Below are 14,620 nucleotides of genomic sequence, written 5' to 3'. Positions count from 1 at the left end.
AAGCAAATGCATTCACAAAAAAACAGCAGAGTTTCTCTTCAGGAAAGGTTAATTAAATGCTTTTTTCATAGTGTGTATTTTTTTTATTGTAAATCTAATGTATTTCTCTAGCATACATAAAACAACTTTTCTTTATGTTTTGTGGTTTAGGTATTTTCTTAATACTCAAGTATTAGTATTAAGTATTAGTATTAGTTTCTTAATACTCAAAGTTAAAGAAATGCTTTTTTCCAAATATCATTGTTGCAAGAGCCTTACTTTGCTATTTCACACTGTGAAATGGTTGTGTGTGTTTTTTTTTTTTTTTTTGGTAATGGCTACAAAAGTCCTTGTGATCTTGCAGTTCCTCCGAGAAGACCTTAACTACCATGACCCCAAGGCCAAGCATAACAGCTTTCATGGCGATGACCAGTTCATCAGTGTGGAGGACTTGTGGAATGCTTGGAAGGGCTCTGAAGGTACTTTAAGGCTGTTTCAGGTGTTTCTTTTTTTGTTGCTGTTTTGAGTTGCAAACAGCAAAAAAAACAAAAAACATGTAAGGATTTGTGTAGGTTAATAGGCTCAACAACTGAACATTTTGACTTATCCACTTGTCGTTTTAGCATCCTTCAGCTTGAACTCCAAAATCACAGTGAAAAGTAAAGCAGCCGAATTCACGATGTTGGTTAGCCAGAAGTCCATGACCTTGTTTTGCAGCTCTGCAGCAAATATTGTGACACTGTTGTTAATAAAAAAAGCGTAATGGGGAATAGAAAAAATGGGAATGGATTGAAACCTATCACCACAAAGAGAAGATTCTGCACTCCTAGAGACTCCAAGTACACAACAAAATGTATTTATGGGCTAAAGAGTGGATTTTGCACGACATGTCTTCTTTTAATGGATACACAACTGAGCTTACACTTTACCCCTGGCGAAGTAGCTCACCCTCTGAGGGCAGTTGATTAGATTTCATGTGGCCCAAAGAACGGTGTTCTTATCCCCTTCAGATAGTGGCAGAGTGGACATCATCATTGACTCTGTCAGCACAAAATCAACTTCCACTCTGTCCCCCTTGACATTATCAGTTTGTGTGGTCTGTCTGGTACAGAGAGAGCTCTGCTGTATCTTGTACTCGTGTTGCTCAGACACCCCTTTTTTTTGGCTTGTAGTGCTCACTTACCCTGCATTGCAGTTTGTAGATAGTCCTCTGGAGCTTTTGAACTAGAGTCATTTTTTTTTGTTCTTTAAAAATTAATGTAGCGACCTAGATAGCAGGTGTTTTTGATTCTGTACCAGGATTCCCTTTTTTTAGTATCTTGGAGAGTGCAGTGCATCCTACATTGCTCAATACTTCTTCCATGTTTTAGGTTGTAAATGCACTGTGCTATAATGTTTTTGTCTAGGATATACATTTTGGTTTCATATAATCATAGGAGGGAATAATGTGAACAAGATACTAAATTAGATTGGTATTGATTAGGATTGAATTGGTTACAATTGTAATCCAATTAAAGGGACCTAAGATGTCAATTGTTTTACATTTCCGAGCAATTTCAAAATTCTGGGAGTTCCCTAAGGCTCACATCTCAGGGATTAGAGACATTTTCTTAGCTTAAGATTCTCTGGAGGTGTTTTGTATTTGTTGATCGTTGCAGAAACCTTTGTTTTTTGCACTTTAACTTTGCTAAGACATGACCTGTTGAACAACTTCAGATGACTCACTGTTTATTTTATTTTTTTCAGTGTATAATTGGACAGTAGATGAAGTGGTGGAATGGCTCGTCGCCTACGTGGAACTGCCTCAGTATGTGGAAACATTTCGCAAGCTGGCTTTCAATGGAAGTGTTATGCCAAGGTAAGAGCAGAGATGGATACTCAAGTTTGGGATTCTAACTCGAGTCACAAAAATAAGACTTCAGACTTGATTTAGACTACGTTCCCACTCCAGTTCTTAATGCTCAATTCCGAGTATTTTGTAAACTGTTTTTTTTTTCTTCTTTTTTTGCGAGGTCGTTCCCATTACTTTTAAAATGGTGCCTATATCTGACTCCAGTCTGAATTGTTTGTGGCTCCGAACTGACCCGCACGCACAAAAGAACAGTTAGTCCAGCAAACATGGAAGAAATAGGTTTTATGGATTTAAGTCCCCAACGGAACCATATACCGCATTTTTCGGACTATGAGACGCACTCAAAAATCCTTATTTTTTGATACTCGGGCATACTTCACTACCCAGAGGTATTCCAGGCATACGTACTAAGGCATACTCAATGTGTACCCCAGGCATTCTCAAGGCGGATTCTACCCATGCGGGTGCATGCAGAGATACATTTTTACGGCTGCGTACGTGGTCTCACACTATAAAATTCTCAGAGGCAAGATCAAACTGTTTTATATGTGACACTGAGCTTGATACGCTGAGCTGCTCCAAGCAGGCTGTCACATGGATGTGCGGCATCACAGTCCCTCTCTGTTCTCACTGACAGGTGTGCGGTGTGGAGCCTGCTGGAAAAGAGACGCCACTATATGCTCAGTTAGTTAATCACACATTTTACCATCCGTTCCACCGCTTCGTCCCACTGGCAGAAAGTGTGGGAATTGTAGGAATTTGTCACAAGAAATGTAGGCTACAATACGCTCGACTATGAATGGTAAAACGTCTGCGGAGAGTCAGCGTGGAGTTCGCCAAGCTCACAGTATGTGTGCAGTACGCCAGAATACGTGGGAGCCTTCAGGCAGCCCGTGCTTGAAGTACACACTAACAACAATAAACCTAGTAAGTTAATGCAATATAAAAGTTACGTGAATTTTGGCCCAATTTTAGAAACAGAGCAATGTAGTCCAGCTACTCTGTCATCCTGACAGAGTCTGATAGAGAGCTGTGTATGCGAAGGGGCGGCGTAATATTACACATTTGGGAATTGTGGGAATACCTAGTGTGCCTTTATAATCTGGTGCGCTTTATAGTCTGAAAAGTACGGTAATGTGTCAGTGGGTGCTGAGAGGAAACCGCAAAACAAAGAGAGTGAAATTCTAGCATTTTACAAAGCTTTGGCAGCAGAGATGTCTGTTTGGCTGTAGCTAACCCTCCCAGCAGGAAAGTTTACTTGAGTGTTGACGTTCCCAACAGAAATGAATGACATTGCCTCCTGCTCCCTCTTGTTTGGAAATAAGTTCAAATATCCACGCCGCACAAGCATTGGTGACCACAGTCATCTTGAAGTAAGCTATGAATGTAGTGACCCGCCCCATCTGTCTTAGTATTTGGCTAGCATGTTGCTTTTCTTGTTGGTTTGATTGGTTGAATTGTATGATTGTCATATCGAGATAGGAATAACCTAAAGTTGCCACTCTTAGGTAAATGACAAAACCCAAATAACAGCCTCCAGACCAGAGCGTGTGTGGTGCCCTCCCCATTGCCTGCCCAGGCCACTGGGGCTGTGCTTGAGTATGTGAGAGCCCAGCCTAGACAGATGCAAGGCATGAGTTCTGGCATTTGTGGCATAGTCCAATATGTAAGATTATCATTACACAATATTCAATGTAAACATTTGTCACCTGAAATGTGAGATTTCCAGTTTGAGGAACATTTATGATTTAGAGATTGGGACCATGCTACACTGTACCGTACAAAGCGACTCCGCAAAGTCCACCACCACAAGTAAATTCGTAATCTATGGAAAACACTGCTACACTGACTTGTACTTCTCACAACTTTATCCCCGACTTGTTTGGAGAGCTCCTTGGTGTGTTCCCTCTTGCTTAGTGGTTTTTCAGCCTCTGGGTCCTTTCAGAAAAGGTGTTTATACAGATCAGGTGACACTTAAAACTGCTCACAGGTGGACCTCATTTCGCCAATTATGATACTTAGGTAAGGTAACTGGTTGAACCAGAACATTTTAGTCATTCCATAATATTTTGAATATTTTGAACAAGAACATTTTGTAAGGACAAATTAATATACTATTCCATAAATTAAATTAAAACCAGATTTAATCCAATGGCAGTTATAGACGCAGTTATAGACGTGGTTCTTTTTTATGGTATTGTTGATCAGCCTAAATTATACTATTTCTGGTTTATAACTATTGTTAATCTGATCACCTTGTACCCAAGTTTTTGCTTTAAAGGAGCAAAGAGAGAAATTTCATTATTTTAGATAGAACAAAAAAATAGATTTGTGAGGAACTAAAGGTATCTTTTTAGATCGACTATGGTTAAAAGTCACACCCTGTTTCTCTGTGTTGTTCTCCAGTCTCTTGTTTATATAGCCGGGCCGGCTAGCTTACATAGCCATGCACATACGTACACGTGAACAGCTGCCACACAGGGCTGCTCCCTGCCCATAAAATGCCACCGTCAGGCACAATATGGCAGAGAACACGCCCATTGGATCAAAATTTTCTCTTGCTAACAGCATTGTACAATTATGAGTTACTTACTACTTCGCTTGACCTGTTCCTCTGAAAGGTGAGACTGTTCTGCTGTGTTTTTATCCTTTGCAAATATGCTTATATGAGCCCATGGGCGAGAAGGGGAAATGCTAGAGCAGCGATAGAGAGAGGCGTGGCTTGATACACATCTTGTTTTGGTGTACAGACAGTGCTAAAGCTCCACCTAATGGTGAAAAGTCGCTCGTTGCTCCTTTAAATGAATAGGATCACTGGTGTGTATTGTAACAAGCATTGCTTTTAAAATGATTGAATGAGCTTGGTAATTGTCTAGAATCTCTTGGCATAGGAAGAAATGGATAACACCCTTTGCTTCCTACTTCCTGTTAAGTAAAAACGTGTCTGCTCTCTCTCAGACTTGCTGTGAAGAACGCCACACTGACAGTCTCTATTATGAAGATTTTGGATCGCAGCCATGTGCAAAAATTACAACTCAAAGCTTTGGACACTGTGCTTTTTGGACCACCCCTAGGTATGTAGTTGTTTCCTTTTCTAATTTTCATTATCGTAATTAGCACTCTAACTTTTCAAAGGCTGTTTTTCAAATACTTAGAAAAAACTGACCAAGAGTGTATATAAACACCATGAACGCATTCAGCTCTTTATATGGAAATGGGTGGACTCTGAGTTTGTTTTTTGTGTTTGTCTGCTAAGAACCCTTTCCTGCTGGATGCATTATTTGATTTTCAACAGCTGAATGGGTAATTCAATTAGATATAGCTCAGCTCCAGTTTGAGTTGCATGATCATACAGTGAATGAAGATATTCATCCATAGACCTGTGATACCAACATTCACGATGAGTTAAAAGAAGAGATCCTTATTTTAATGCATTGTTGGTTGAAGGCAATTTATCATGTGGTTCTCTTATTATTGAAAATAAGAACCAGGATGTAGGTAGTTAAAGAAAGAGATTTATTACATTTATAATTCATATACATCCTATTGTTTAGCAAGAAGAATTTATTGCTTTGTGTGTCTTTAATCATGAATCACCCTAGGATTTGAACGGGGCCAAACTCGGCCTTGTACAGAGTGATTAAGCTGCAGTATGTGTTACTAAATTAAGGTTTAGAAGACAGTCTTATAATCTTAAAATCACTTTCAAGGATAACTTAATTTCCTGTAATTTGAGAGATGTTTATCATAAATAAGAGCAGCACTTTTGTACTATCTCAGTATTAACATTTCCTTCCAATGAACTCTGAAATGAAAACATTAAGTTATGATATGAAAAATAAATGGCAACAGTTATGACTAGTGAATTTAATTTTTGAAATGTCTGAATTGATTCGAAATCTAACATAAATGGTCTCAAAAAGTATTAAAGCTATAGCAGTCTCCCAGGAGTGAGGAAGTATTTGTTTTTTACAGACTAGATCTTTCACAAAATATTAATCTGAGAGATATAAGGAAAAACAATGAATTCAACGTCCCAGAATTTGGACCTAACATATTTCCACACCACAACAGAATGGGAAAGAAGGGTTTTTACCATAGTCCGAAATCAAGCCGTTGTCTCACACACGGGACCAACTGGATAATTATCCTCCTGTGGTTCCCACAAACCAGTCTCTTAGTTTGATGTTCAATGGCACAAAATGACCAGTGCCTGTATTCACAAAGATTCCCTAGGGCCTAGACTATACGTACTTAGTGACGTCATTTTAGGAAATCCTGAATTCTAAGATTTTCCTTAGAATTTTATCTCTGTAAGATAAGTTATTCACAAAGCAACTTAGGCCTTAAGAGACCTCCTAAAGTGATAAAATGTAATGAGGAGGACTTTTAGCAAGTCTAATGGTTGGTTCATTCACACCTAACGCGATTCCTGCCTAAATGGCGCGGTGTTGGCCGCTGTGCTCTTCGTGGTCCTCATAAACGGTGACAGTGGTTGCATCGTGTGACACTGCGTCATCAATTCAACAGGGCAGACTGGGATTTTACAAAGCGAGTCACGGTGCTGTGTTTTAACGGGAAAGCCGAACAACGGCGCCGCCGTCCCTGCTGGACCACCATATCCTCCAGAGATGCTCCCAGTTTTGTTAGCACAGGAGCTACGGCTGGACCATGGTCGTCTCCCGCGATGCTTCAGTCTGTCCAGGATCTGAAACTGTTATCCCACTTTGGGGACGAATCACCTGTACAACGGGAGATCAGAGCAAGAGGCCGGGCAGAGAGGGCATGAGCGGGGCAGATGTGGTGGTTTGCCGCGCCCCTCGATGGAGCTCAGTCAGAACCCGGCCGCAGAAGTAGCGGCTGGTCGGGTCAGTTCTGGAGCTACAAGAGGAGGATGAATGATGTGACGGTCCTTTTTTATTGCCAAAACAGCTTTTTTTTCAAACCACCAACAAATCTCTAAAAAGCATTCCTTACTTCATCCTATGTCAACATAAATCTTTCTTTTTTCCATATTGATTGAAAAAAGTTTTGTCTCCGCTGCACTCCTTTACCGTATGACACAATGACAACCAATCTCTGATTTGTTTACGTGACGCGAATTGACAGTAAAGTTCAGATTTTTTAAATTCTGCGAAAGTCACCGCGGGTTCCTCTTCACTCTCGTTCCGGACGCTGCTTGCATAGCTCTACTCGTCCCTGACCGCGTGTTTTGCACAGGGATGATTTGTAAAACGCCCGCTCGGGCCGCCTCATTCGCGTACGGTGTGAATGCACCACGAGAGTGACTTAAGGATGCAGTAGACGATTTTTCCGTCAATGTTGGTCAGAATCACCCCAAGTCCCTTTTTAGGATTGTCTTACCTGGTCTTCCACTCCTCATGGGGATTGCATGAAAAAATCTCCCAAATCCACTCTAGTCTTATTTCTTTCTACTGAGGCCTTCCTCTTCTTTTCATAAACTTGCAATACAGTTCGCTTCCTGTGACTCTCAGCCATGTTCAAAGTATACGGTGAGAGCAGCGGAGCTACAATGAACGGCTAAAAGCCGCTATATACTCCAAGAAAAACTGAGACAGTTTGTCTCGCTCCCACAGCGAATGACGTCATTTTGGTCTCTCAGGCCTGTCTTTGAGGGTCTCCCTTGGCAGAACCTTTTTTCTCACGAAGTTCTGTACTGTGATTGGACAGGATTTAGATGGACGTGTTTAGGTTGGAAAAGCAGAAATGTCTCGCGCATCTGTCGATCTGCAGTCCCGCACTTTAGTTCCACTATGGTGGTTAAAGCGTGCGAACATGCCCATTCCGCTCACTTGTAGCTGTGTAAATTGTCCTAGCGGGGCAGTCTCACTCCAGTAGCAACACACGCCCCCAGTGTTTGCAGTCTTTCCAAATAGTGCCGGAGCACACCGGCTTTAACGTGTCTGCTCCTCAACTTTCAGCTCTCTGCTTGCTCTGCGCTCGGCTCTCTATGTCCCCCTCCGCCTGCCTGATCTTACATGACGTCTGTATAGTGGGGCTGACTTCTGCAGATTAGCGTCTCGTGAAGTATGAATAGACAGAGCCAAAACAAACTTTTTTTGTGTTCTTTCCAGCCCGACTACAAGAAAAAAACTATGTTTCTCCGGAGTATGTAACAAGCTTAACATCGAAGCTAATTGGATGCATAAACACAGTGCACTTGCGCAGCCTGCAAGCGTCAACTAACAAGGAGCCTGCACACGCATTGGCGTTACGTGAGCGAGTCACAATGATTAGCATGTGGGACAGCCAATAGATATGGTGATACCCCCGTAACTCGAAACTGAAAAAGACTGTCCACTATACCTTTAAGCAGGGAAGGTGGCGAAGACCAAGAGAACTGATCCACCACCTAAACAGTGGAGGGAATAAGCACATAAACATCTTTAAGAACCACACAATTATTAATATGTAGATAACTTTATCATCCTCATAGGGGGGAATTATTATGTTATTTCAGTGGCCTGACGGATTAAAGGTGAAGCATATTAGTAACATACTTTGATAGAGGATAAATAAACATTAGGGAAAATATTGATATTATATTAATATTGATATTAAATAAATATTATCAAAAATATTGAATAATCATGAATAAAAACTGGAGAAATGTACAAAGAATGTAGCACAGAGGAATCTTTTGTTTGCTGAAAATCTTCTCAATAATAAACATTTTAAAATAATTAGGAAAAGTCACAGGAAAATACATGCATAAACACACTCTAGACAAGATGAAAGAGATGAGATATGTGCTGTATTGTACATGATGATGATGCTAGTAGCCTAAATGTTCATCAAGTAGGTGGAGTTAGGGGAGTTCTTGAGCGCTGTAGTGGAATAATTCACAAACATCACGTGATCAGCTCAACTCGGCTTTATAATTTAATATGCTTATGAAGAGCTTTCCAGCATTATGAACAGGCTCACACCAGGTTTTTTTTTTTCTTCTAATGGCAGCTTTTTATCTTCATGCTATTCTTCATTTCTTTTGCTACGTTCAGTCATGTATTCATACTCCATCCCACTCATTTATTCTCTTGTACCCCACTTCTTTTATAATGTGATACCCTTTGTATCAGTTTCAGGGTGTGACGTACCACAATGGGTCTGTGTTCCTGATGACTCTCTCTGCTTTCATTGACAAACACAGTACCCTTTCTCATCCTGTCTGGTGTCACTGCCCAAATTCTGCATTCAGAGACAAACATTGTGCAGGTTAGATTCCCTATTGAACAGGATGTGCTTCAGCTTTAATACCTAGAAATAAGGACCAGCAATAAAACTTTTTATCAACAAATGTTTGTCAGATTTCCAGTCTATGTTGCAAAATGATATTCAACATATGAAAAAAATAACATTTTATATTGTCATTATAATAATAAACAACAAAAGATGTAGTACATTTTGCACTGCGTATTTGGATTATAGTTGCAGTTGGAGCTCATCTAATCCCTAATGAACTCAAAGAAGATTTAATGAGCTTTCCAAGAAAGCAGGCATTTGCATTTGACAAAACTTGCACAGGAACACAATGTGTAATGGTCTGTTTCTGGCATGTGTTATTGTGGTTGTGTTTTTCCCTTCATAACACCTGAAGGAAGTCGTTAGCAAGGACTGTCTGCCTTCGACAGCCTCTCAAAGCAAGTAGCTTCCACAAATAGTCCAATTGACAGAGTGACTGTGCCGAGCAGCAGCATAGTAAGACATTTTCAACAAAAGGTTGTGTCTAAAGGGGTGGGCTGTTGTGTAATGATTAACCCAAACAATTCTGTGACCGGTTGCTTTCAGCTCTGTCGCCAGTTCAATATCATTTGTGCACCATTAATGGTTTTTCAGATGGTGATTTCAAGTGTTGCTCATTGCACGTAATGGCAGATTACTTAGATTAGACAGAGCAGTATGAACAGCTGTCAAGGACCTGTACAAGCTGCAGAGAAATTGATCCAAATCAGCAGCAAAAGCTCTGCATCTAGGTTTTCCAACTCTTCTCTCTCAGTTGTGTTCAGGCTCATACCTCACAATAAGGCATCATTTTAATTGCAGTTAAATATTATCTCCTTCATTTTTCTTAGATGAAATAAACAGTAAGACCTGAAGCTAATTATTATGGCTAAACATGCATTAGGTTTGTATGGAGAGAGCGGTTATTGATTTAACAATCTGGTGACCTCTGCAGGTGTTTTGTCATTAGAGAAGACGTTAGACTGCACAATATTGCAAATTGATCATTATTGTAATAAAAGTGCAATATGCATATTGCAAAGAACTGCTTTGACTGCAATAAATGTTAGTTGATTATTTAAGTAACATGGCTGTCTGTCTGTAATATGTTCGATGTAGCTTTGTGTTTGATGCAGCATAAAACATTCAGAAGGTTCACCAAAAAAACGGAAGTGTTTTATTCCTTTATTGACTTATGATCTGATTGTTGACCTCTTGTGTGGTAGATGTGGCTTTAACTGTTTAGTGTCCTTACAATGTCTTGCAAAAGTATTCACCTCCCTTTGCATTTTTCATGCTTTGTTGCCTCAAACCATGAATTAAAATGGATTGTTCCACAGTTTGCACTAGGGCTGGACAATTGATCGCATTTTCAATACAATCGCAATTAAAAAATACCCACAATTTTTCAAATCAATGCAAGTTTTGGCTACGTAACAATCAATGGATAAAATGCGTCCTTTAGGTGTCAGTAATATGTTTTAAGTCGGGGTGCCTCCACTTTGAAGGGAAGCGAATTGCAGCAGTGAAATAATGACATTTTATTGCTTGTTTAAGAATTTGTATAATGAAAGGAATTTCATCATAGCAATAAGTTTCGGTCAAGCTGTTTAATACATTTACTTGTTTGTTGGTTGCACTTAATGTTCGGCAAAGATTGATGTCCAACTCAAAAACCTATTCTCAGGAATAAGAATATTCAGATTAATAAAAAACAAGGAACGAGCAAGCACACTGGCATTACATGAGCATGTCAGAATGTTTTGCATGGACAACCAATATATGAGGTGATTCTCCCTGAACTTGAGGAACAAAGGAGAGTGAGAGCAGGACCAATATTCTAACTAATCCCCGCCCTTTGGTGCGAATGGCAGTGATTGGTTTGAGTTTTTACAGGCCTGCAGTTCTCACAGATATAAAAAAATTGTAACCTCCTTTTTCTGAATACATAATGTCTTTACAACTGTCAGGAAGGAAGCGCCATTTCACCCAGTATAACAAAAAGTGTTTCTGAACAGGATTGTCAACTATAGCTTTAAGCAGTGGCTTTTTTTTTTTCCTGGCCATTCCTCCATAAGGCCCAGCTGTGTGGACTGTATGGCTATTGTGGTTTTGTGGACAAAGCATCTGGTCTCTGCTGTGAAACTCTGCAACTCTTTCATGGTTATCCTTGGTCTCTGTGCTGCCTCTCTGATTAATGCCCTTCTTGCACAGTCTGTGAGTTTTGGTGGACAGCCCTCTCTTGGCGGGTTTGTTGTGGTGTCATATGCTTCCCATTTAAAGATGATGGATTTGATGGTGCTCCAGAGAGACATCAAAGACTTGGATTTTATTTTAATTTTTTTAGAATCCCACCCTGACTTGTTCTTCTCAACAATTTTGCCCCTGACTTGTTTGGAGAGCTTCTTGGTCTTCATTGTGTGACACCTCTTGCTTAGTGGTTTTTCAACCTCTGGGGCCTTTCAGAAAAGATGTGTTTATACTGGCAGATCATGTGACACTTAGACTTCACACAGGTGGACTTCATTTCACTAATTATGTCGCTTTTGAAGGTAATTGGTTGCACCAGGATTTTTTTGGAGCTCCATAGCAAAGGGTGTGGTTACATATGCAAATGTGAATTTTCAGTATGTTATTTTTAGGTTATTTTTTTAAGTAAATGTTTCTCATTTGACTTCACCAATTAGGACTATTTTGTACAGATCCATCCCATAGATAAACAAACAAACAAAAAATAATGACAACTTAAACTTAAAAAGTTAAAGAGCGGGGCTTAAAGGCAGTTTTTTTCAGGAAACAAATAATTTTAAAAATGCTGGTTCACATTAAAAAAAAGGCAACTGAAAGGCTGATTGTGATTTATGCTTTAGAGGTTTTTGTATATTGTGGGTTTTGATTTTTGGCACTTAAAATGGCAGTTTCTGGGCTGAAGGTTTAAGCTACTGTGCTCAGTCACAGTCAGTATTAAAGATATGTCAGTTAAATAATGTGACCTCCTTTTAGAAAGTTGTGTTCCCAGGAATTCAGCAATGGTAATCTGCATGCTCTGGCCAATCAGATGCTTAGCTGCTCTAGTAAAGCTGTGTTGTTCTTTGCTAGACTCTAGAATTAAAAATGGGTGTGACGACACTGAGTTTTAGTTTTGCAGGTTTTGCTTGTTTGTGTTGGACTGTAATGGGAATAGGATGGCTTAACCTTCTAAACACTCTTGAGGCAGTGTGTGTGCGTTTTTTTTTGTTTTTTTTTTTAAATCGTATACAATGAGATGTGTACATTCACCCAAACAGTTTATTTTGTTGAACAACCGGTAGTATGCCATAAGATTTTTTTTTTTTTTTTTTACTTTGGTGTGTCCTAATAAACCTTCCTATACTGTTGTACAAAACATCCTTGCCTTTTATCTTACTCCAGGAAGTAAAAGTCCTAATTTTTACATGTCTTTCTTGCATGTTCCTGATCAGGTTGCCTCATCTTGTAACTTGCCAGATGAAATCTGTGATAGTGATCTAAACCTAATTTTCTGATTTTCAGTTACTTTTAATCTAGCATGAGTTCTACTTCCTTAACATTTTTATATCGACCAGGATTATCACGCACTCATTGATATTCAAACAAGATGAAACTTTGACTGTTTGCATCTTGCATGTATCAAACAAACTAAATTTTCTTCAGAAGACTAGCTTTGGTTCCCAGAATGACATGGCCTGTTTTATCCTGAGCTGGTTTTGCTGTAGTTGTTTGCATTTAGCCCCTGTCACCACAACCTAAACTTGCGACACTGACCCCATTTTTGTCATTCCACAACACTTGTTGCACTACGATTTAGAAAAAGAAATGCTTAAACCACATCCTTTTGAAGCTTGCACATTGTTCCGTGCCTTAACTTATGATCCAGATTTTTTTTTTTGCACCTCAACAGGTGCATCTTTATATTTTAATATAATTATACTGTTAGTCAATTCTGAAAGTCAAACTGTTTTATAAGTTATGCAACACTAATACATCTCAAGTAATTAGTTATGTTGTTTATGGGTCACAGCTAATACAACTTAAAATTCAGTTTTTTAGCATATCTGGGTTTTACTTGACATAAGCTTCAGAATCTGTTTTAATTGCCAAATTCTTTCAACAATGACATTTACTTTGGTTCTAGTTTACTTTCATAAGGATAACACCGAAATGGGAACCAACTGAAATGTATGTCCATATACTGCAAAGTATATTCAGTCAATACATTTTTTTTTCAGAAATTACTGCATTATATTGTGACATGATGGTGATCAGCCTGTGGCTCTGCTGAGGTCGTAAAGAAGACCAGTTTGCTTTATAGCGGCATTCAGCACATCTGCATTTCTGGTTCTGTTCTTTCTCGTCTTCCTCCTGACAATAAACCATAGTTTCTTTATGGGCTTTAGGTCAGTTTGTTGGCCAATCAAGCATGTTGGTGCTATGGTATTTAATGCAGTTATTACTACTTTAGTCAGTGTAAGCAGATGTCAAGCCTTGCTTGAAAAAGAAGTAGGCATCTTTTTGAAGCTTGATGGTAGAAGGAAGCAAGAAGTGATCTAAAATCTCTAAATAGATGGCTGTGCTGGCTATGGACTTGATAAGACACAATAGACCAGCATCAGCAGACAACTTCCATAAATCCTCAGTACCTAAGGCTGGGCAATTGGGATTAAAAATAAAATATCAGATTTTCTTATTTTTTTTATTTTTTTTACCGAACCTGATTATTTGTCTTTTAAAAAACATATTTTTTTTAAATAAACTGGCACAAAAGTGCTGGTCTTAAACCGGCAGTTTACCTGAATTCAAAGTGCAACTTATTACAAGCTTTAAAACATGCTTAGAAAACAAGATGGCAACCCACCATAGTAAATAAGGAAAATATAACAAAATATGTGCTGCTAGTTGTATTGCACATCCAAAAACAGGCTTCACTTGTGTAACTTCACACCAATTTAATAAAGGTTTCCTCTTTGGAGTGTTTTGACAAAATATTTTCCTAAACATATATTCAACATTGCATGCTATTACCAAAACAATTTCCCCTTTTGGGATTGATATAGTACAACGTTTCATGGGAGCATTGAAGAGGGGATTGGCGAAAAAATCTGGATTTCCCAAAATTAAATCTTCAGGAGTTGCAAATTCAAATTAATTGATAAAATCAATCTATCGCCCAGTTCTATCAGTAACTGAAAACCTCACACAAACCCTGAAGTAATTTGGATTCTGTGCCGTTCCACTCTTCCTACAGACTGCCATTTGAATGAAATGCCATTTGATGTTGCATCCATCTGACAGTGCATGTACACCTGTTTTTACCTAACCTTTTTCTCCCATTTAATATTCTGTTAACATGCGAGGATAGAGCAGTATGTGAACAGCCAGCATCTTTACCTTCTGTGAATTCTCCTCTTTGTGGACATATGTCTATAGTCATCATGACACAACAAAGCACAACAAAGTCACTGCAATTCATTTTTAATTGGTTTCATGTAATAATATTTCCTTATCAAATGAAGTTTGAGTTTTCATTGG

The 14,620-nt window shown here is 39.0% G+C and overlaps 1 protein-coding gene across 4 annotated transcripts in view; it reads left to right on the top strand.

The window, feature by feature from the left end:
* Positions 1–14,620, top strand: part of stim1a (stromal interaction molecule 1a) — a 42,705-nt gene that overhangs the window by 12,751 nt on the left and 15,334 nt on the right. For all 4 annotated transcript variants that reach the window (XM_036149559.1, XM_036149558.1, XM_036149561.1 and 1 more), the window contains exons 4-6: positions 344–458; positions 1,726–1,837; positions 4,790–4,905. In XM_036149559.1, the coding sequence (XP_036005452.1) occupies positions 344–458; positions 1,726–1,837; positions 4,790–4,905 (343 nt within the window). The remainder of the gene's footprint in view (positions 1–343; positions 459–1,725; positions 1,838–4,789; positions 4,906–14,620) is intronic.

Source organism: Fundulus heteroclitus, chromosome 18 (genome assembly GCF_011125445.2).
Source record: "Fundulus heteroclitus isolate FHET01 chromosome 18, MU-UCD_Fhet_4.1, whole genome shotgun sequence".
Taxonomy (NCBI): Eukaryota; Metazoa; Chordata; class Actinopteri; order Cyprinodontiformes; family Fundulidae; genus Fundulus; species Fundulus heteroclitus.
The sequence above is the reverse complement of the archived record's forward strand: the minus strand, read 5'-3'. Positions and strand labels throughout refer to the sequence as shown.